The 22,953-nt window shown below is 41.8% G+C and overlaps 1 protein-coding gene across 2 annotated transcripts in view; it reads left to right on the top strand.

Annotated features, from left to right (window-relative positions):
• Positions 1-22,953, top strand: part of Tesk2 (testis associated actin remodelling kinase 2) — a 97,687-nt gene that overhangs the window by 29,491 nt on the left and 45,243 nt on the right. Inside the window, exons 2-3 of one of the 2 annotated variants that reach the window (XM_021633405.2) lie at positions 344-637; positions 21,560-21,681. In XM_021633405.2, coding sequence (XP_021489080.1) covers positions 425-637; positions 21,560-21,681 — 335 coding nt within the window. In that variant the 5' untranslated portion in view covers positions 344-424. Of the gene's footprint in view, positions 1-343; positions 638-21,559; positions 21,682-22,953 lie in introns of those variants that run through there. The other variant, XM_060379760.1, reaches the window with a different exon arrangement.

Raw genomic sequence — 22,953 nt, 5'->3', positions numbered from 1 at the left:
GATCTAAAGCCCTTTTTTGATCACTGTGGGCACCAAGCAAGCATATCTTACACAGTGGCAAGCACCCATACACATGAAATGAAATAAATAAATCTTAAAGTTTTAAAAAGAATGTAATCTATGTTTTTTATATTCTAGTCGCATTAAGGATGGATTGATTACAGCTTGCTTTTTTGTGTATGTCAGTATTATTGAAAGTGAAGACATAGAAGTATTATTTAGATCTGGAAATTAGAGGTAGAATGCAAAAGGAAATATTTTTTGTATTGCGATTTTTTGAATTTTCATGTAGTCATTAATGGTTTTAGTAAAATGTGTGTATGTGTTTTTTTTCCCCCTGTAGTGTCACACTGGAAAAGAAGTACGATTGAACAAAAACTATGTGTGGAGCTCCTTCTGAACTGAAGAAGTGATTATCGAGATTATGGATCGGAGCAAGCGGAACTCAATTGCAGGATTTCCCCCACGTGTGGAGGAATTTGAAGGAAGTGGCGGAGGGGATGGGAACACTGTGCAGGTGGGAAGAGTGTCGTCATCTTCGTATCGTGCAATAATCAGTGCCTTTTCCAGACTGACGAGTTTGGATGACTTCACTCGTGAAAAAATAGGATCTGGGTTCTTCTCTGAAGTGTTTAAGGTAAGTGGGTGATGTCTTATATCATGTGGTTTTCTGATGGTCAGAATTACTACAGAGTGAATAGTTGTTTATAGTGTTTTATTTGTTTTACTTTTTTAAGGTAGGGTCTCACCATGTAACTCTGGCTGGCCCTGAACTCACAAGATCCATCTGCCCCTACTTCCTGAATGTTGGGATTATATTGGCAGTGGAATCTAGGGCCTTGTATGTGCTAGGCAAAAATTCTGCCACTAAACTGTCTATATCCCACCCTTCCCCTAGTGTGTGTGTGTGTGTGTGTGTACATGAGTGTGTAAAGCATGAGTGTTCTGATTAGCCTCAAACTTACCCTATAGTCAGGGCTGGCTTTGAACTTGAATTGATTCTAATACTTCTGTGTATATTCTAGTGCTCTTGTGACAGGAATTCATTACCATATCTCATACTCTTGTGTTTTAAAAGTGGTTGTCTCGTGTTTGAAAATACACCATTTTTGTTTTTCATTGAGCATCTAATTTTGTTTATTTTTATTGAATTTATTTAACTTTAATTTTGTGTGTGTCTTGCATGCATGTGTGTGTGTACATTTTTCATGTTCATGTTCATGAAAGCCAGAGAGGGCACCAGATCCCCTGGGACTGGAGTTCCAGACAGTTTTAGTTTGCCACATTGGTGCTGCATATCAAATCTGGGTCCTCGGGAAGAACAGCAAGTGTTCTTAATTGAAGAGCTATTGCTGTAGCCCCAAACTTGTTTTTAAAAAATCACATTCAGGGCTGGAGAGTTGGCTTAGAGGTTAAGAGCACTATCTGCCTTTCCAGAAGTCCTGAGTTCAATTCCCAGCACCCAGATGGTGGCTCCCAACTGTCTATAGAAGAGGTTCTGGCATTCGGGCTCACATGCAGGCTGAACATTGTATACATAAATCTTAAAACAAAACCACATTCATAAACTGGGTGACGGTGGCACACACCCTGAATTCCAGGGCTGGGGAGGCAGAGGCAGGTGGATCTCTGAGTTCTAAGCCAGCCTGGTCTACAGCGTGAGTTCCAGGACATCCAGAGCCAAAACAGAGAAGCCCTGTTTTGAAAAACAAAAAGCAACAACAAGAAAAGCAAACAACAACAAAATCACATTCATATGCATTTTGGTTTGAATATGGTTTGTGCCTTCCAAAACTACTTCATCTGTGGGGTTTAGAGATGTGGCCTTCTGAGGGCATCAAAATTAGATAATTGGGTGGGGGTGGGGCTGGAGAGATGCACTGGCTGCTCTTCCAAAGGACCTGGGTTCAATTCCAGTACCCACATGTCAGTTCACAACTGTCTGTAACTCCAGTTTTGTTTTGTTTCATTTTTTCGAGACAGCGTTTTTCTGTGTAGTCTTGGCTGTGCTGGACTTGCTTTGTAAGCCAGACAGACTAGCCTCAAACTCACAGAGATCTGCCTGCCTCTACCTCTCAGAGTGCCAGGATTACAGCTATGTGCCACAGTGCCTGGCTCTGTATTTATTTTTGAGACAAGGTTTTATTGTATAACTGTGGGTGTTCTAGAATTCACTCTGTAGATCAAGTTGGCCTAATCAGAGATCTGCCTGCCTCTACCTCCTGGGTTTAAAGACACATACCTCTATACCTGTCTTTTTTTTTTTTTTTTTTTTTGAGACAAGGTCTCTATGTAGCCCTGGCTGTCCTGAAACTAGCTATGTAGACCAGCTATCCTTGAACTCACAGAGATCCACCTGCTTTTGCTTCCCTATGATAGAATTAAAGGAACGAACCACACCACATCTGGCTTTTTCACGTAAGTGCTAGGGGTCAAACTTAGGTCTTTTGTGGCAAGTAATTTACTAACTGGTATCTCCCCCTAGACCCCCCCTCTCCTTTTTAAATTTTGTAGTTTTATTATTTTACATTAAATAGTATTAAATTTACTTGTTCTAAATGGCTACTCATTTGTACCTCTTAACATGTGTTTATGTATTATTGCAGTATTGCTAGGCAGGTACTCTCTCTCTGAGATAGCTATGTAGCCCAAGTAAACCCTGAATTTTGAATCCCCGTCTCAGTCTCCATGCACCTAGAATTACAGGTCTGTACCACGAAGCGTAATCCAAAATTTACTATGTATTTAATATTTTCCCCATTGATTAAAATTTTTACCTTCTTTCTATATTTTTGTTTTGTTTTGTTGAGACAGGGTTTCTCTGTGTATAGTTTGGGCTGTCCTGGAATTCACTCAGTAGACCAGAGACCCGTCTGCCCCTGCCTGCTGAGCGCTGGAACTAAAGGCGTGTGCCACCACACCCAGCCTACCTTCTTTGTGTATTAAATCTTCTTATACTGTGTGATTTGGTCTCATTATAATGAGTCATTATCCTCATTGTTACACATTGTTATAATAATATAATCATCTGGCTTTGACGTTTGGTTGATTTAGTTTTCCTTTGTTCTTTTTAAGAATTTTATTGGTATTTCATTCTTTCATCTTCTCTTTTGTTTTCATATTTTTGGAGGAGTGCTGGGGCTTGAACACAGGTCCTTATGCATGCTAGACAAATGCTCTACCCTTGAGCTACTTCTCCAGCTCCCATTTTTAAGGTGAGTTTCAGAACTAGTTTCTGAAAACTGCCTCTTGCTGTATTAATTGAGATTATGTTTGTAGATTAGTTTAGGTGTAGTTAATAATTCTTTTTGTTGTTTTGTTTGTTTGAGACAGTTTTTCTGTGTAGCCCTGCCCGTCTGTACTAGGATTAAAGGTGTGTGCCACCACCACTCAGTCCAGTTAATAGCTTTTAAAATATACTTTTATTTTTCATTTTTTTTTTTTTTAAATTTTGTCTGGTAGTCTCATATAGGCTATTCTCAAACTCACTATGTAGCTGAGGATAACCTTGAACTTCTGATCTTCCTGCTTCTACCTTCCAAGTGCTGGACTTACAGGCAAGAGCCACCAAACCTGGCTTGAGTGGTTCTTTCTGAGTGAGGGTGGTGCCTGGAAACCTGGTCTCAGTGCATGGACAGGGTGACCTTGAACCCACAGAGATCTGCCTTCTGAGTACTGTGGGAAGAAGCATGCTGTACTGTGTCCCACCATTTTAAAAAGCGATTTATTTATTTATTTATTCATTTGTTTATTAACTGTGTATGTGCATGTGTGTCTCTGTGTGTGGATTTGTGTGTGTTGAGTACAGGCGCCTGTGGAAAGCAGAAGATGGTGTTAGGTCTCCTGGAGCTGGAGTTTTAACTGGTTGTGAACTTGGTAATGTGGGTGCTGCGACGCAGATGCTAGTCCTTAGTACTCTTAGTCCTGGCCTGCCTTTGTTTAAATACGGAATTTATTTTTCTTGTAGCCAGTGTACTTAATCTAAGCTTTGCATTGGCTTGCTTTGTTTTTTTTGGCTTGTTAATCATCTGTGAACAACCATGCATTTATCTTCTGCTTCCCTGAGCATCTTTGTTTTGTTTTTGACGTAATGTGAATGCTCCTAGTGTTTTTCAGTTAAACACAATATGATTCAGAGGCTAAAGTAGGTATCTGTCATTCAGTTAAGGATCTTTTTAGAGTTTGAGGCCAGTCTGGTCTACAAAGCAAGCTCTAGACAGCCAGGGCTACACAGAAAAACCTGGGGGGTGGGGGGAGGATCGTAGAAAATCTGAAAAGAACAAATAGGTTTACCTTCTGTAAGATAGGACACCTGACTGAGTGATAGAGCTGATATTTTCATCTTTGTCTTTGGAACCTAGATGAAAACGTACCTCTTCCTAGGCTTTAAGCCTATGGCTGTTTAGTGAGAAAACACTATATTAAGCAAGAAGCACAGAATAAGGACCAGGGGGGGAGGGGGGATGAAACCATGAAAAGTTCCATTATTTATTTTTAGCATGCTTCTTACACTGTGCTCTGGTTTCTTGTATTTTCTTCTTTAGTCTTGAAGAAGACTAAAGGTCTTCTCATCTGGGGGATGGAATCCTTTGAGGGTGTGTCTCCAGTGACTTCCTACTTATGCTCCAAGGACTTCCTATTTATGCTCCACCTCCTGAATTTTCTTAGACAGAAGACTGGCCTCAGTCTTGCTTGAGCTCTTGATCCTCCTGCCTTCACTTCCCCAGTGCTTCAGGATTGAGCCAACAAACCTGCCTCATTTGCTTTTTCATAAACAACCATTTATGAGGCATTTATTCATTATTAACGTATACTTGAAGGTATTTTCTGTTCTGTATTTCTTAACAAGATTATGAAAAAGTCTAAAATATATGGCTCAAAACACAACATACATGAAATATGAAGAATACTAAATCTGTCCATCTGTGTGGTAAGAGCAGAGATGGTTTTAACTCATGTTTTTATTATCAGAAACAGTTTAACTTATCTCATGAGGAAACAAGCCAGTTCTGGATCATGAAAACCCCCGTCAATTATTTTTAGCATGTGTCTTAGTTTTTTCATTCCCTAGTTTCTTGTCTTCTGTGCTCGAGTATTGAAGAAGTAACAGCTTGAGGGGATGTCAGCAATAGATGGGCTACTGAGGACCCATCTATTCTTTAAAGACTAAGATTGTTCCCTGAAACATCTGTTCAGATGGCTGCGCCCCCTCCCCCTTGCAGTTCATCTGTGTGGACAGCAAGCATGGACTCTACAGCGTGATGGGTCAGTGGGGCAGACAGTGGAAAGTAGTGTGGAAGATATACAAAGACCACAGTGCTGACATTGTGTGCAGGGTTAATTTATTTCTGATGGCTGCTTTTGTGCTACAGTGGCCAAACGGAGTAGTTACTAGAGACCACAAGGCCTCAGAGCCTGTTATGTTATATTTACTGTCTGACCCAAAACAGAAAGTTTGTCAACCCATGATCTAAAAGCTATGTAGTGTGTAGCTGAGTGGAAGTTAGATTTTAGTTTCAATTATTAAGTAAAGATGGTTATAGAACTTTAAAGGTCAAGTTAAATGAAAGGTGTCAGTGACAGTGAAAAAAAGTATTTCACTTCAGATACAAGTTACACTGGCAACTTAATGACCTTCAGCTAGAAGACCTTTTTATTTTTGTTTTGTTTTGTTTGAGACAGGATTTCTTTGTGTAACATTGGCAGTCCTGGACTCACTTTGTAGACCAGGCTGGCTGGCCTCCCTGAGTGCTGGGATCACAGGCGTGTGCCACCATGCCCTGCAGGCATTGGTAACAATAGGGCTTCTTTACTTGTATTCCTGCTTAGGTTATACTGTCTTTTTAGCTCTAAAGTAAAAGTCTGCCTCTACAGAGGACCTGGTTCCACAGACGTTCTGAGTAACTTAGACTGCAAACTTAATCAGTAGGTCTTCCTTTTTTTTTTTTTTTTCCTGTGTTTGTTTCTGTTTCATCAGGATCTAGCACAACTCTGCCACCTAAAGAGAACTCATTACATATTTGTTGTATGAGAGAAGAAATGTATATGTGCATTTTGTGTATATGTATGTTCATGTGTGTTTATGTACATAGGGGAAAGAGAATCCAGAGCTTCACTGTTTGGATTTGAATCTCACTGCCACTATGAATATTCTAACATTGTTCAAGTCTCTTGACTCTGTTTCCATTTCTTTACCTGCAAAATGGAGATTAAAACAGCACTTACTTTGGGGCTAGTGAGATGGCTCAGCCAGTAAAGGTGATTGCCACCAAACCTGACAACTTGCGTTTCATCTCCAGGAGTTCTATGATGAGAGAATCAACTTCTGCAAGTTGTCTTTTGGGCTGTGGCATGTGCATGTTTGAGAGAGAGAGAGAGAGAGAGAGAGAGAGAGAGAAATAGATGTAATTTTAAAAAATTAAGAATCAAAAGAAATAATACATATGGAGTTGAAGATAGGCTAAAGTAGTATATGTGAAGAGCTGAAAATAATGTCTGTATATAACAGCTTATTTAAGAGCTACTTGTTGATTCTTTCATATACCCATCCAATAGCTGTTCAGTTTTTTGGTACTAGGTACTATTAATTTTTATACATTATCTTGTTTTATAACAGTCTTGTAAGTAGTTACACTTCTATTTTTTAAAAAGTATTTGTTTATTTATTTTGGTTTTTTAAGATAGGGTTTCTGTATGTAGCCCTGGTTGTTCTGGACTCTCTTTGTAGATGAGGATGGCCTGGAAATCTGCCTGCTCCTGCCTCCCAGCATCACACCCAGCTATTTTATTTTATTTTATTATTTTATTTTATTTATTATATTATATTTTATATTTTATTTTATTTTTTTATTTTATGTGTGTCTGTGTAAGTGTATGCCACACGTGTGTGGATACTCTCAGGAGCCCAGAAGAGTATGTCATATCCTCAGGAGCTGGAGTTACAGGCAGTTAGTTGTAAGCTGCTAGACATGGGTGCTGAGCTTCAAACTTGCTTAACCACTGAGCCAGCTCTCCAGCCCCCACATTTCCATCTAATAATGAAGAAAACTGAGGTTTGAAGATGTTTGCTATGTTGCCAGGTATGCTGTAACATGTGCATGCTGAAGCTAGGATTCTTGAGTTCCTGGGAATGGGAAGATGCTCAGTGGGTAAAACACTTGGTGAGCAAACACGGAGACCTGAGTTTGGATCCCCAGTACCCACATGGAAAGCTGGGCACGGTGGCCACGCCTGTTTCTCCTGGTATAAATAGGAGGGTCCTTGGGATCTGTTACCTAGCTAGCCTGTCTAGACCAAGGCAAGCTCCAAGGTTCAGTGTGAGACTCTGTCTTAAGACATGAGATGTAGCTGGGCAATGGTGCACATCTGTAATCCCAGCACTTGGGAGGCAGAGGCGGGCAGATCTCTGTGAGTTCAAGGCCAGCCTGGTCTGCAAAGAGAGTCCTGAATAGCCAAGGCTACACAGAGAGACCCTGTCTTGAAACCCCCTACCCCACCAAAAAAAAAAAAAAAAAAAAAAAAGAAGAAGAAGAAAGAAAAGAAATGAGATGGACTCCCAGGGGTGGCTCATCTCTTAAATCACAGCACTCAGGAGGCAGAACTTTGTGAGTTCAGGGCCAGCCTGGTCTACAGAGCTAGTTCTAGAACAGCCAAGGCTATCAAAAGAAACCCTGTCTCAAAAAGCCGAAAAAAGAAAAGAAATAAGATGGAAGGGCTGGAGAGATGTCTGAATGGATAAGAATATTTACTACTCTTCCAGAAGACCCTGGTTTGGTTCCCAGCACCTACTGTTGGCTTAAACCATCTGTAACTCCAGTTCCAGAGGCTCTAACACCTTTTTCTGGCCTCCACAGGCACATAGTGTGCATACACACAAGCCAAACATTTATGCTCATAAAAAAGATAACTCTTAAAGCAATAAGGACAGAAACAGTTGAGGAAACTCTGACCTCCATGTGCATACATCCACATAATTAACACACAGGCATACACACACTATTTACCCAATTGTTAATGGAGGATTTTTATATTTTTATTTTCTCAAAAGGAGGAAATCAACTGCTTTAATTAATTCTAACTTATCTTTGCTATTTTTAGAATGAGAACTTTATTTTTTTTTACTTTGTTTTAGAGTTAATACTGATTCATTTCATGTTGCAAGATGGAGGATTAACCATTTTGTTTTTTTTGTTTTGTTTTTGTTTATTTTGGAGCTAGTGTCTCATGTAGTTCTGGCTGTCATGGAACTCCATGAATTCTGAGGAATCCATCTTGAAGTGCTGGGATTAGAAACATTTGCACTACACCCCAAATTTAGTTTGATTTTTGGATTTTGAGACCATGTATTATGTAGCTCTGGCTGTCTTGGACCTTGTGATGTAGACCAATATGGCCTTGTAGTCACAGAGCTCTGACTACCTCTGCCTCCTGAGAGCTGGGATTAAAGGCCTGTTCCACCATGCCAGCCCCCATTCTTGATTTTGAAGGTTACTTTAATTCTCTGAGTACTTGGAACAGTTCAATTTCTGAAATGTCTGGTTTCTGGTTTGATAGAGGAAACAGACAACAGTTCTCTCCCTCTCCCTCTTACTTTCTCTCACTTTTCCTCACCTTTCCCCTCTTCTTTCCTCTTTCTCTTCATGGATATGAAGAAAGAGTTTTAATTTTCTCCCATTGTGTTTTTCTAAGCTGGTAACACAGGTGCCAACTTGTAAGGAATAATAAACAAGCTAAAAGAACCCAGTGTTTGCCATCTGCTTGGTACTGAAATATTGATTTATTCATGTTTCTGGTTATGCATTTATTATTTAACACACATAAAGCTTGTCATGCAAACTTTATATCTGTAGCATTCTCAACACCTGTGGCTTAAGGAAAGCAGGAAAACATTCTAGTAAATAAATACTGTTCTGTGATGTTTATTTTTGTGACTGGGAAGGTGGTGGTCTTATTTGTGCTTATAGGTGTGTGTAACCCTGCCAGCTGTGTGCACGCTACAGTGCCTTCTACCAACCAAGGTACAGCCTTAGTCAGAGGGTAAGTTAGGTTCTCTGGTGGCCTTGTCTGGTCATTTATATACTAGGTTTCATAGTACTGGGCTGAGGTCAGTAATATGCTTGCCTAGCATGCCTGAGCTCTGTCCCAAGAACCTCATAAAGTGGGTATAGTGATGTGGGCTTGAAATCCCAGCACTTGGGAGGTAAAGGCAGGAGGGGCATGCAGGGTTTCTCCACATTGCCTAGGCTAGCCTGAAATTCTTGGTCTAAAGTGATCCTGCCTATTTCAGCTTCTCAAGTAGTTGACATTATAGGTGTGTGTCACCACACCCAGGATCAGTATTTTTTAAGCTTCTAAACTGTAACTTATGAACTTTGAAAGAAAACAAAGCTACCTCTTTCTCCTTTCTTTCCTTCTTTTTCTTCTTGTCTCCATCCCCTTCCTTTTTTTTTTTTTTCTAAGTCAGGTCTCTGTCCCAGATTGGCCTGGTTTATATCCCCACTAGCACTATATAAAGGTTTTCTTTTACTCTTTTGTTCACATTCTTTTCAGCAGTTATTCTTTTTTTTTTTTTTTTTTTTTTTTTGAGACAGTATCTATCTCTCTACATAGCTCTGTCTGTCCTAGAACTCACTACAGTGACAAGGCTGGCTTTGAACTCATAGAGATCCATCTGCCTCCCAAGTGCTGGGGTCAAAGATGTGTACCTCCATACCTGTCTTATCAGCATTTATTCTTTTTGTTTTCTTCAGTCTTTTGTTTCGTTTTGTTTTCTTTTTTCTTTTTCAAGACAGGGTTTCTCTGTGTAGCCTTGGCTGTCCTGTACTCTCTTTGTAGACCAGCTGGCCTCGAACTCACAGAAAGCCACCTGCTTCTGTCTCCCAGAGTGCTAGGATTACAGGTATGTGCCACTGTGCCCCGCTGAAGCTTTAAATTTCACGTGGTCCCATCTGTCTGTTATTGGTCTTATTTCTTGAGTGGGGTCCTATTTAGAAAGTCTTGCCAACGAGGCATTTCACACATACCACTTTTCTGAAGTTATTTTCTGATGTGCATGGCCATTTGAGGAACAAAATAAAGAATGATGAGAAACATCTCCAAATCCCAGAATATCCTTGTGTGTCTTAGCTTGTCTGCCTCCTCGAATCAAACCAACCATCCATCTCAGAATTGAACTGCCTCAAGAAGCCAGAGAATTACTTGTTCTCTAACTTTCCCTCTCAAAATTGAGGAACAAGTGTAGAAAACCCCACTGTTATTCTTCATTAAAAACAGTGTTGTTTATGGTGTTTATCTGTGAACATGAGAATATTTTGCGTGTGAGAAACAATTGAAGAACGGTCCAGTTGTTAAGTTCATCATTGCTGTAACCAAAGATCTATAAGAAACAACCTAAGAGAGGAAGGCTTATTTGGCTCGTAGTTTACTTTAGGACTATAGTCTTCGCTGTAATATAATTTGCTTTACTGCCTTTCCTGGGTTTGTGGAGAGCTAGAACCTCAAGGGGGAAGGTGGTGGAGGAAGTTTCACCTAAGATTTCTAGAACCTTAAAATAACACTGGAAGTTTAGGAGCAAGCCCTCAAACGGAACCACTGGGGATGAACAGTTCGTATCCAGACTAAGAATATGGACAAGAGAATTCAAGCAACAAAGATGGAACCTTTGGAAGTACCTTTTTGGGGGCATTAGATGGGGAGAACGAAAAGAAATAGCAAGAGAGGGCTGGGCAGGTGGCCCAATGGGTAAACTGCTTGCCATTAGAGTGTGAATATGTAAGCTTGGATCCCTAGAACCCACAGAAAACAAGATGAATAGTGTATAATCACAGCGCTGTTTGTTACTTTTATAAGACTGTGTTTGTTTCTCTCTTAAGCCAGCTATCACACAAATAATTGGGACTCTTTTATATTTGTTTAATAATAAGCTTCACAGCACAAGAACTGAGCAGTTTTAATTCTATTCTTAACCCTTTAAACAAACTTGGTGTCCTCCCACCTTACATTCCATTCATACTCGCACTTTGTAGCTTTCCTGCTCCAGCTCCTCTCCTAGTCTCTGTGATTTTCCTGTAGCTGAATCCCCTACTTCCTTTTCTCACCCCTCCTCACCTGGCTGGTCCAGCCCTATTTTCTGCCCTGCTCAGCAATTGGCTATAAGATGCTTTAATGAGATGAGAGGAGGTGATAGGAAAATCCCCACAAGCTGGTGAGCCAGCTCGCCTGATTACACAGTGGAACCCAAGAAGAGATGCTGTCTGAAACAAGGTGTGAGGTAAAGAAAGGGTTGACACCTAGTGCTGTCCTCTGATCTGAGTGAACTCTATGCCATGGCTTTCGTACGCACATACTCACACAAACGTACACATACACGCATAAACATATGAATATATATGCATACAAAGGAGTGTGTGTGTATTTTGAGACAGGGTCTCACTATCCCTGGCTGTCCTGAGACTCACCTTGTAGACCAGTCTGGCCTCCAACTCATAAAGATCCATCCACCTGCCTCTGCCTCCTAAGTGCTAGGTTGAAATGTCTGTGCCACCACACCCAAACCACACAAAGATTTTAAAGTAGCAAAACAGACAGGTAGACATCAGAAATAGGTTCCTAAATCTTAGAGAAGTTGCCAGAACTATGATAAATTTCTGTAAGCTAGTAGTTAATTTTAATTTTTTTCTTTTAAACATCATTGCACATGTTTAGAGGTCAGAGGATAACTTTCAGGTGTTCTTCCAGCCACCAGGTTGGTTCCAGGGACCAAATTGAAGTTGTCAGATGAGCCATCAAGTGCCTTTCCTGCTGAGCCATCTTACTGGCCTGTCCTGAGTAGTCCTTAGGGTCAACTTGACAGGACTTAAAATCACCTTGGAAATAAACCTCTGAGTGTCTGTGAGGGTATTTCCTGAGTGATTTAGCTGAGGAGGGGGCGCTCACTTTGAAAAGTGGGCAGCACCATCCCATTGGCTGAGGTCCTGGACTGGAAAAAGCGAGCTGAGCCAGAACGCTCATCTATTTCTACCTTCTGACTGCAGTTGCTATGGGACCAGCTGCCCTGCACCATGATGTTACTGTCATGATGGACTATACCCTTGAACTATTGGCCAGAAATAAACTCTTCCTCCTGAAATTGCTTTGTGTTAGATATTTGGTGTTAGCAGCAAGGTGAGTAACAAATACAGGACTGAAGCTACATCACAGGGATTTTCAAGAGAGAGTAAAGAGTAAAAAGAATGTACCTTATCATTTTTGTGGGTTATTTATTAGTTGTTGACTACACACACAAAAAATGTATTTGTTAGAAATGGTTAATTTGAAGCCAGGCATAGTGGTTCATGCCTTTAATCCCAGCACTTGGGAGGTGGAGGCTGAAGAATCAGGGCCCAAGGTCATGTTTTCCCTTGTAGCAAGTTTAAGGCTGTCGTCAGCTGCTTTAGTCTATGTCTGAAAAAAAAGGTGGTTACAGGAAGATAGCTTAGTTTGTAAAGTGCCTGCCATGCAGTCATGAGACCTGAGTTTGCATCCCCATTCGTGTGAAAAGCTGAGTGTAGCTGTACATGTCTCTGATTCCAGCACTTGGACAGTAGAGGCAGATTCCTAGATCTTGTTGCCATTTGAAAAGCCTTGGGGCATCTTCTTGATTAATGACTGATGTGGGAGGGCCCAGTCCACTGGGGATGCCACCCCTAGGCAGGTGTTCCTGAGTTGTATAAGAAGGCAGGCTGAGTGGATGGGCAGTAGTGGTATACACCTTTAATCCCAGCACTGGGAAGGCAGAGGCAGGTGGATCTCTGTGGAGCCTGGCTTACAGAGTTCCAGGATTGCCAGGACTACATTGAGGAACCTTGTCCCAAAAAACAAAACGAGAGGGAGAGAGAGAAAGAGAGGAGAGGAGAGAGCAGGCTGAGTAAGCCAGGAAGAGTAAGCCAGTAAGCAACAGTAAGCAGCACTCCTCCAGGTTTCTGTTTGAGTTCCTGCCCTGACTTCCCTTCATGATGGACTATAACTGGAAGTGGAAATAACCCCCTTTCTTCCCAAGCAGCTTTTTTTTAAATTCTTTATTAATTACACTTTATTCACTTTGTATGCCACCTGTGGTTCCCTCCCTCCTCCCGTCCCAATCCCTCCCTTCCCCCTCTGCACGCATACCCCTCCCCAAGTCCACTGATAGGGAAGGTCTTTTCCTTCCTTCTGATCCTAGTCAATTAGGTCTCATCAGGACTGGCTGCATTGTCTTCTTCTTTGGCCTGATAATGCTGCTTCCCCCTGGAGGGGGGTGGTGGTAATTAAAGAGCAGGCCTATCAGTTCATGTCAGAGACAGTCCCTGTTCCTATTACTATGGAACCCACTTGGATACTGAACTGCCATGCGCTACATCTGTGCAGGGGTCTTAGGTTATCTCCATGCATGGTCCTTGGTTGGAGTATCAGTCTCAGGAAAGACCCCTTACAAGTTGCTTTTGGTCACAGTCTTTATCACAGCAACAGAAACCAAACTAGAATAGTTGTAAATTCTTGCAGCTTCTTGCTAAATTTCCTGTTGTTTTCCTTATCGTATGGATTGGGTTTTACAGCCTTTTTGAAGCACGGGAATTTTGTAGAGGGAACTCTCCTGAGGAAAGCAGTGTTTTGGGGTATGTAAACTGATGCATATAAAACAAATTCTCCCGTTTGTATCAATGTGGACTTCAAGGTTCACACACAACAATGTGTAGCTGTAGTCTTTCTTTTTTTTTTTTTTTTAGAGATTTATTTATTTATGTAGCATTCTACCTGCATGTGTGCCTATGCACCAGATCTCACTACAGACGGCTGTGAGCCACCATGTGGGTGCTGGGAATTGAACTCAGGACCTCTGGAAGAGCAGCCAGTGCTCTTAACCTCTGAGCCACCTCTCCAGCCCCGCTGTAGTCTTTGATGCTATTCACTGTCTCCAACATTTGCCCCAGAGCGGATGTGAGAAGCCTTAGCTGACTAATGAGTTTTGCAGGTACTCTCCCGGGCCGCACCTTCAGTACTAAGTGACATGAAGGGAATGTTTCAGGCAGCAGATCTTTAGCCTGGATATGCTGTGCAGAAATACCTTCCAAGACCCTTCACCTTTTTTATTAATTCAGCTAGAAGAAAAACCTAAAGCACACCAAGTTGTATGCAAAACCTGGATTCACTTAATTTCTGTAATAATTGCAAAAAGCTGATTCTAGAGTGAACCGTTTGTTGCGCTGGGTACTGTGCTAACCCCTCGGCCCTAAACTGAGCTGTTTGGCACTGGGGACAGTTACTTCCTCTCCGTGATCATGCAGCACTGTGTTAACAGTTCTGTTCAGTAAATACTCTAATAATGTGCTGTTGTTTATTTGCTTATTCATGTATATATTTAGCTAAGGATCACAATTATAGGATATGTATAAGATATTGAAATAGATATTGGGGATAAAATCTTGCTTAGCAGTGGAGATGGCTTAGCAGTGGTGCTGGATTGTATAAGAAAGCCGACTGGCCAGACTGTGGGGGCACACAGCTTTAATCTCAGTACTTGGGAGGCAGAGGCAGGTGGATCCCTGAGTTCAAGGCCAGTCTGGTCTACAGAGTGAGAGAATGAGTTCCAGAATAGCCATGGTTACACAGAGAAATGCTGTATTGAAAACAAACAAGAAAGAAAGAAAGAAAGAAAGAAAGAAAGAGAGAGAGAGAGAGAGAGAGAGAGAGAGAGAGAAGAAAGAAAGAAAGAAAGAAAGAAAGAAAGAAAGAAAAGAGAGCAGTCTGAGGGGGTTGGAAAGATGGCTCAGAGGTTAAGAGCAGTTCCAGAGGTCCTGAGTTCAATTCCCAGTAACCACATGGTGTTTTCATGCTTCAAGTACCTGCTTTCATTCCGTGCTCTGATTGCCCTTCAAGGTGGACTACAGCTGTAAGCTGAAGTAAACCCTCCTCCCTGTGGTGGTTTGAACCAGAAAGTCTCCATTTGGGCTCATATATGTGAATGCAGTGTCACCTGTTGGTAAAGCTGTTTGGGAAGGGTTAGGGGATGTGGCCTTGTTGAAGCGTGCCACTGGGAGTGATGCCAGGCCCAGGCTTGCTCTCTTTGTGCCTGTGGATCGGGTGTAATGCTCTCAGTTACTGCTTCAGCTACTGTCTTCTCTGTGCCATGATTATCCTGGGCCAAGAAAGCCCCTCAGTAAATGCTTTGTTTTGAGAGTCTCCTTGGTCACGGTGTCTCTTCACAGCAATGGAACAGTAACTAAGATACTTCTCAGGTTGCTTTTGGTCGTGGTCTTTATCACAGCAAGAGTTGATTTCGTCTTAATCGTTCAGAGGGAAAGAGTGTCGTGGTTGAGAAGTGTGGAAGGGGGCAGCAGGAGTGGCGGCAGGATCAGAAAGCTAAGCTCACATCTTTTTTTTTTATTAATTTTTATTTTTTATATTAATCAGGTTATTTACTTTGTATCCCAGCTGTAGCCCTCTCCCTCATTCCTTCCCAATCCCACCCTCCCTCCCTCATCTCCTCCCTGCCCCTTTCCAAGTCCACTACTAGGGGAGGTCCTCCTCCCCTTCCATCTGACCCTAGCTTATCAGGTATCTTCAGGACTGGCTGCCATGTCCTCTTCTGTGGCCTAGCAGGGCACCTCTTCCCTCGGGGGTGGGGTGGGGGAGGTAAAGGAGCCAGTCGTTGAGTTCATGTCAGAAATAGTTCCTGTTCCCCTTACTAGGGAAACCCACTTGGTTACTGAGCTACCATGGCTAAGCTCACATCTTCAACCACAAGCATGAAGTAGAGAGCAAACTTCGAATGGTAGGAGGGTTTAAACTCTCAATGGTGATGGACCTGCTAAACTTTCCCAAACAGCACTACCAGCTACATGAATCTCTGCAGTATTTATTCTCTTTCAAACCACTACAGAAGAGTAGACAGGGAACAAAGATAATAAATATTTTGCTTATATGTTCTTTGTTTGTTTTTCTCTTTTTAGATTTACTTATTAGGTGTATGAGTGTTTTGCCTACATGTATGTGTATGTACCACATGCATGCCTAGTGCCTGTTGGGGTCAGAAGGAGTCAGCTGTCCTCAAACTGGAGTTTTTCTCCATCCTTCTGTCCTTCTTCCTGTTTTTTTGAGATGCAGTTTCTCTGTGTGGTCCTGGCTATCCTGGAATTCACTCTGTAGGCCAGGCTGACTATCCATCTCAGAGATCCACCTGCCTCTGCCTCCTGAGTGCTGGGATAAAAGGCGTGAGCCACCACTGCCCCACTTGGAGTCTTTTTTTTTTCTTTTCTTTTTTTTAAGATTTATTTATTATATATGCAGTATTCTGCTGTGAAGAGGGCACCAGATTTCATTATAGATGGCTTATCATCCTGTGGTTGCTGCGAGTTGAACTAAGGGCCTCTGGTAGAGTAACAAGTGTTCTTAACCTCCAAGCTATCTTTCCAGCCTGGAGTTTTTCTTGATCACAGTCATTTGACATTTAAAAAAAATCTTTGTTTTACTAATATTTCTCCTCCCCTAAATTAGTTTTTGGTTTGTTTGAGTTGTTTCATAGAACTCTGTGAATAGTTTATTTTCTGCTTCATATTTTGCTTATGTCTATACAAGTATACTTATTTGGAGTATTCTTTATTTTTCTAGTTTTTGTAGTTGACCCTTAACTCACTTTGTTCTTGTTCGTTTGAAATAGGGTTTCACGTAACTCAGGCTGACCTCAAACTCACCGTGTAGTTATCTTCCTGCTCCCTCCTCCTAAGTCCTGAGACTAAGTGCTACACTGTGTGTCTGTCTGTCTGTCTGTCTGTCTTTCTGTGTGTACTCGTGTGTAGGGGACAAAGGTCAATGTTAGGTGCCTTCAGTTGCTGTCCACTGTGTAACGTCTCTCGATGACTCTGGAGTTCCTGCATTCCTGCCTGCCTGGGATTGCAAAGTGCTGCTTTATCTGGTCCTTTACAAGGGTCGTATTCAGGTCCTCAGTATTTGTTTAGCAAGAGCCTTACTTCCTGAGCCGTCTCCCTAGCATTCCATTTTTTGTTTAGTTTTTATTTCTTTCTTTTTGCTTTTTCCAGACAGGGTTTTTCTGTGTAGCCTTGGCTGTCCTGTACTTGTTTTGTAGACCAGGCTGGCCTCCAACTCACATTGACCCACCTGCCCAGCCTCCCTGAGTTCCGGGATTACAGGTTGTGCTACTATTCGCAGCTTTGTTTGTTTTGTTAATGCGGTCCTGAGATGGAACCCAAGGCCCCTCGCATGCTAGACTGTTTAGATGTAAGAAAAAACAGGCCTAGGCTCAGTACTTGATCTAGCATGCAGAAGACGCTTCCTGTGAGTCTCAACCTGACACTAGCCTGGTGTAATTCTAGTACAGGCACTTGTGAGCTGGAGGCAGGAGCAGCAGGAGCTCATTGCCAATCTCAACTACATCACAAGTTTGAAGCTAACCTGGTCTATAGGAGATTCCATCTCAAAACAACAAACAGGACAAAACCCGCTCCATGCAGGGAAGGAAAGAACAGAGCAGAGATGCTAGTGGCATTAAAATAAAAATACAGTAGAAGACTATGTTCATGTGTATGTGATAAGAAAGAGGAGTTTGCCAAAACAAATCCCACTGATAAAGGAGAGTAAAGATGAAGGTTTGCTCTCTCCAGCTTTATCTGAGTGTTTGTAAGATTCATTTAATCTCTGAATGTCTCATTAAGGAGAAAATGTTGACAGAGTAAGTACATTGATGACACTCTTTGTAGGAAGTGAAAAATGAAAAACATACTTTGTACTTGTATCTGATGCCCTGATAGGAAAGACTAAATAAATTACCATGGATATAAAAGCTATCCATGGAGTCTGACACAGGTGAGCTACACAGGGATTCATCTGCCAAGAGCTGCACGGTTTTTGGTGGTCACATTATATAAATTGTTGATCAACTTGGAAAATGCTCTGAAGGAAAGAAACAGAGTTTACAGGGTGGTTGCATTCCTTGAAACCAGTATGTGGGGTAGGGAAATAGCTTAGTGTTTGCCTGGCATGTATGCATGTATGAGGCTCCAAGTTCAATTTCCAGCCTTGGGGGGAAATATATATATATATATATATATATATATATATATATGTATATATATATATATATATATATATATATATATATATAAATAGATTAGCCTTTAATCCCAGCACTCAGGGAGGCAGAAGCAGGTGGATCTCTGTGAGTTCAAACCTGGCCTCATCTACAGAGTGAGTTCCAGAACAGCTAAGGCTATATGGAAAAACCTTGTGTCAAAAAACCAAACGACAACAAAAAACCCAAACAAGCAAAACCTGTTTAGTAGTTTAATTTTTTTACATAAGAGAGATTCAGGGCAGTAGTGGCACACACCTTCAGTCTCAGCACTTGGGAGGCAGAGGGAAGCAGGTTTCTGTGAGTTCGAGGCCATCCTGGTCTACAGGAGTTTCAGGACAGCCAGGCCTATATAGGGAAACCCTTGGCTAACATGTCAAAAGCCCTGGTTTTGATCCTTGACGCTGCAAGAAAATGAATAAATTAAAAAGTAAATATGCCTGAGGAGATGGCTCATCAGAAAAAGGTACTTGCTGCCAATCCTGGACCCACATGGTAAAAGCAAAGAAGTGACCGTGAAAGTTATCCTCTGACTTCCACATGTGTGGGTTTATTTGTTTGCATGTACACACATGTATACACTAAAGAAATGTAAAGTAAGTTAAAGCCAGGCACAATGATTTAGCACACCAAAATATATAGCACTTGAGAGACTTGAAATAAGATCACTTGAACCCAGAGGTTCAGGACCAGCTTGGCTGAGTGTGGTGGCATATGCCTTATTCCAGGGAGGCAGAGGAAGGGGGATCTCTTTGAGTCTAGGCCACTGTGGTCTACATATCAAGCTCCAGGATAGCCAGGGCTGTCTTTTAAAAGTGGGGGGTTGAGCTGGTAGTTGGCATAGCAATTAAGAGCACTGGTTGCTCGTGTGGAAGACCTGGGTTTAATTCCCAGGCCCACATTCCTGAATACAGTTTCAGGAGATCTGAGGCCCTCCTGAACTCTTAAGGCACCAGGCATGCATGTGGTACACACATACATATATATAGGGAGTCAAAACACTCAAAATACAGTAAATACACCTTGAAAAGATCCACCTGCTTCTGTTTCCCTTGTGCTGTGATTAAAGGTGTGTACTACCAGGCTAAAATAAATTTTTTAAAGGTCTATTTATTATGTATATAATGTTCTGCCTGGACACTAAATCTCATTACAGATGGTCATGAGCCACCATGTGGGTGCTGGGAACTGAACTCAGGACCTCTGGAAGAGCAGGCAGTGCTCTTAACCTCTGAGCTATCTTTCCAGTCATAAAATAAAATTTTTTTAAAAAAAGAAAAGGAAGCCTGACAATAGTTCCACTTCATTCTTAATCCCAGTACCCAGGAGGCAGAGGTAGGTATTATCTCTGTAAACTCAAGGCTATGTTGGTCTACATATCCGGTTCCAGTAAAAAGGAGAGGAGGAAGAAGGCAGATTTCTTATCCCTGGATGTTGCATGTTGTTTTATTATCAAATATTTTAAAAATTGAACATTTGTTAAAAATTCAGAGTGAGTCAGGCAATGGTGGTGCACACCTTTAATCCCAGCACTCAGGAGTCGTAGGCTGGAAGATCTCTGAGTTTCAGGCAGCCTAGTATAGAGAGCAAGTTCCAGGACAGCCTCTACGCAGAGAAACCCTGTCCACCCCCCTCCAAAAAAAATAAAAACAAACCAGGAAAAATAAAATTCAGAGTGAACCAGGATATGGCGCACATGCTTATATTTCAGTACTTCCTGCAAGTTGGAGACCATTCTGAGCTATATTGTAAGTGTTGGTTCTGTCAAGGCTGTATAGCAAGCCTGTTTCAAAAATGATAGCAAAAATATCAAGACAGTTTTCAGATGATGGGAGTGGGAAAATGACAGTAGATGGAGAGACCCACTAAAATAGATGTTTTCTGTAAATAGTGCTGGAAAAATACTGTCAGTGATATCTTTGTATAAAGGGCCTCTTTTAACTTATCCATGCAGGATCTAGAAAGGAAAGCCACTTCTCTTTCATCAGTCATGAGATACATGACAACAGTATCATTGATGCCCTGAGAAGAGAGTTGGTTCCAGATCTCTAGAAGGATCTCAATGAGGGGAGAACACGCCAGCATTTTGCCTCTGTTTTTTCTGGCTATGGCTTCTGTAGCTCTCCAGCTTTTCTCTTCTGCTGTGGCCACTGCAAAGCTGTGATGTTTCCTGTATTGATGGATAAATTAAACTTTTAGAGTTACTATTATTTCATTGAGCCTTTAGAGGGTGCAGACAAAAGCAGATGTAAAGTAATACTCCTGAAGTTCACAGAATGACAATAGCTTTGCATTGACAGTCCCTGCGGTACCACTTCTGAAATTAAATTTAAAAATTAATATTTATTGATTGTGTGTGTGTGTATATGTGTATATGTGTGTGCGCAACCAGTGCACTTCGGTCAAACCCGGGGCCTTTTGGGTGATGAGTCATTCCTCCAGCCTTGAGCAGTGATTTTTTCCCCCTTCGAGACACATTTTTATAGTGCTTAGTGTAAGCTGAAAGCCTGTCATGTCCATGCCTTATAAAGTGTCTTGTAAAGACAGTTTTATAGCTCATTGTTACATAAGGCGTACTCACATTTCTTCCCTCCCCCCACACTTAGGAATTTACAGAAGGGACTGTTTCCTTCTAGTATCCTAACTCACCAGTGTTGGCCTTAAGGAAGTTGCCTAAAAAAAATTCCCTATTATCCAGGTGTGGTGACTATGCCTGTAACCCCAGCACTTAGAGGCTGAGTCAGGAGGATTGTGTGTAGTTAGACAAGCTGCATGGCGAGTTTCACGCCATTAGGTGATGCATAACCCGACCCTGCTGGCTGTGACGGCCCTTGCCCTAACTCTGCCCTAGAGGTGGAAACAGAAGGACCAGGTGTTCAAGTTCATCCTTAGCTGTATAGGAAGTTTGGGGCCAACCTGGGCCTGGATCCCAGCTCTTCCCCTCCCCCTCAAAAAAACCTAAAAACAAAACTAAATAAAAGACATGATTAACATTGTATTTCTGGGCTGGAGAGATGGCTCAGTGGGTTAAGAGCACTGTCTGCTCTTCCAGAGGACCTGGGTTCAATGCCCAGAACCCACATTGGAGCTTACAACTGTCTGTAATGCCAGTTCTAAGGGATTTGACACCTTCACCCTAATGCACATTAAATTAAATTAATTATAAACAAAACAAAACAAAACATTGTATTTCTGGCCAGTTCAGTGTGAACAGCTGTGGTCTTGGATGAAATAAATTCATTTTCGTTAGTGGAGTGAGACAAATGTAATTTTGTTTTTTGAGACAAGATCTCTTTTGTCTGGCCATCTACTCACATTTCTGCACTGGTGTCCAGAATGCAATGTTTATTTTATCTAAACTGGTACTAAAACGTCCTGGTATGTTTGTTTTATATACGGAGACTTTGCTGTCACACATGGCTGCTACCCTTGACACTCTCACTCTGTGTAACTCTGTAGGTGCGACACAGAGCTTCTGGTCAGGTGATGGCTCTCAAGATGAACACACTGAGCAGTAACCGAGCAAACCTGCTGAAAGAGATGCAGCTCATGAATAGACTCTCCCATCCAAACATCCTCAGGTAACGGGTTTTCCTTCCTCCTAGGATCTGTAGGAGGCATTCTCGGAGGCTTGCTACAGTTGTACTTTATCTGGTGGCATCCATCTTGCTGGGCTTTAGGTCTTTTTCTCCCCGACATAACTTAATTTCCTGTAATTAACAATATTTAATAAAGCAACTTCCCTCTCAAGTTGTTTTATTCTCATTAGAACATTAGCACTACCTCATTAGGATAATTGTTTCCTTCTGTGATTAGTAACTTGTTAGACATAAAAGGCTGGACTCTGTGGTTATTTCATTTTCGTAATTGCTTTATGAGGAATTATAATTAAGTCAGTGACTAAAAAAAAAAAAAAAAAAAACACCCAGCAAACTTATGGCATAAAACTATTCACCCTAAACCATGAGTATTCACTTAGCAGACACAGTTGGCTGTTGAAAATTGTTTTTACACATGAAAGGTTTGGGCAGAAGGATGACTCAGTGGGTAAAGGTGCCTGAACCAAGAATGATCCCCTGAGTTTACCAAACACACCCGGGCAGAGGTGAGAAAATACAATATTGGGGTCTAGACTTTCACTGATTGCTTTATATGCTTAACATGTAGTAAGTGTCTTGTCTGTCTTTTCTCTCTTCACACGTGCACAAAAATAAAAATAAAAAAAATTTTAGGGTTATATTTTACTGGCTGGAGATAGTTACGAGCACCGGTTGCCCTTGGAGAAGATAAGGGGCTCCATTCTCAGAACCCACGTGGTAGTTCTCAGTTACTGGTAAGCCCCAGTTCCCGAGGATCCAACACCCTCTTCTGGCCTCTGTAGGTTCCAGACGCAAATGTGGTGCAAATGCTTATGCACATACAAAATACACATGAAACAAAAAGAAAATCTGGCTGGGTGGGGTGGCTCGCGCCTGTGACCTCAGCACTCAGGGAGGCAGAGGCAGGTGGATCTCTGAGTTCAAGGCCAGGCTGGTCTACCAAGTGAGTCCGGGACAGACAAGGCTACAGAGAGAAACATATATCTGAAGTAGGAGTTAGGTATAAGATGCCTATTATGTCAAAAGTGCCCAGGCTGGCCTCAAAATCCTATTGACCCTCAAGAGTTGGAATTGCAGATGTGTGTCACATTTCAGCTGGGTGGTGGTGGTGCATGGCTTTAATCTCAGCATCTGGGAGGCAGAGGCAGGAGGATCTCTGTGAGTTCAAAGCCAGCCTGGTCTACAGAGTAAGTTCCAGGATAGCCAAAGCTACACAGAGAAACCCTGTCATGACAAACCAAGATAGATAGGTAG

Source organism: Meriones unguiculatus, chromosome 3 (assembly GCF_030254825.1).
Source record: "Meriones unguiculatus strain TT.TT164.6M chromosome 3, Bangor_MerUng_6.1, whole genome shotgun sequence".
Lineage (NCBI taxonomy): Eukaryota > Metazoa > Chordata > Mammalia > Rodentia > Muridae > Meriones > Meriones unguiculatus.
This window is presented reverse-complemented; position numbering and strand designations above follow the sequence as displayed.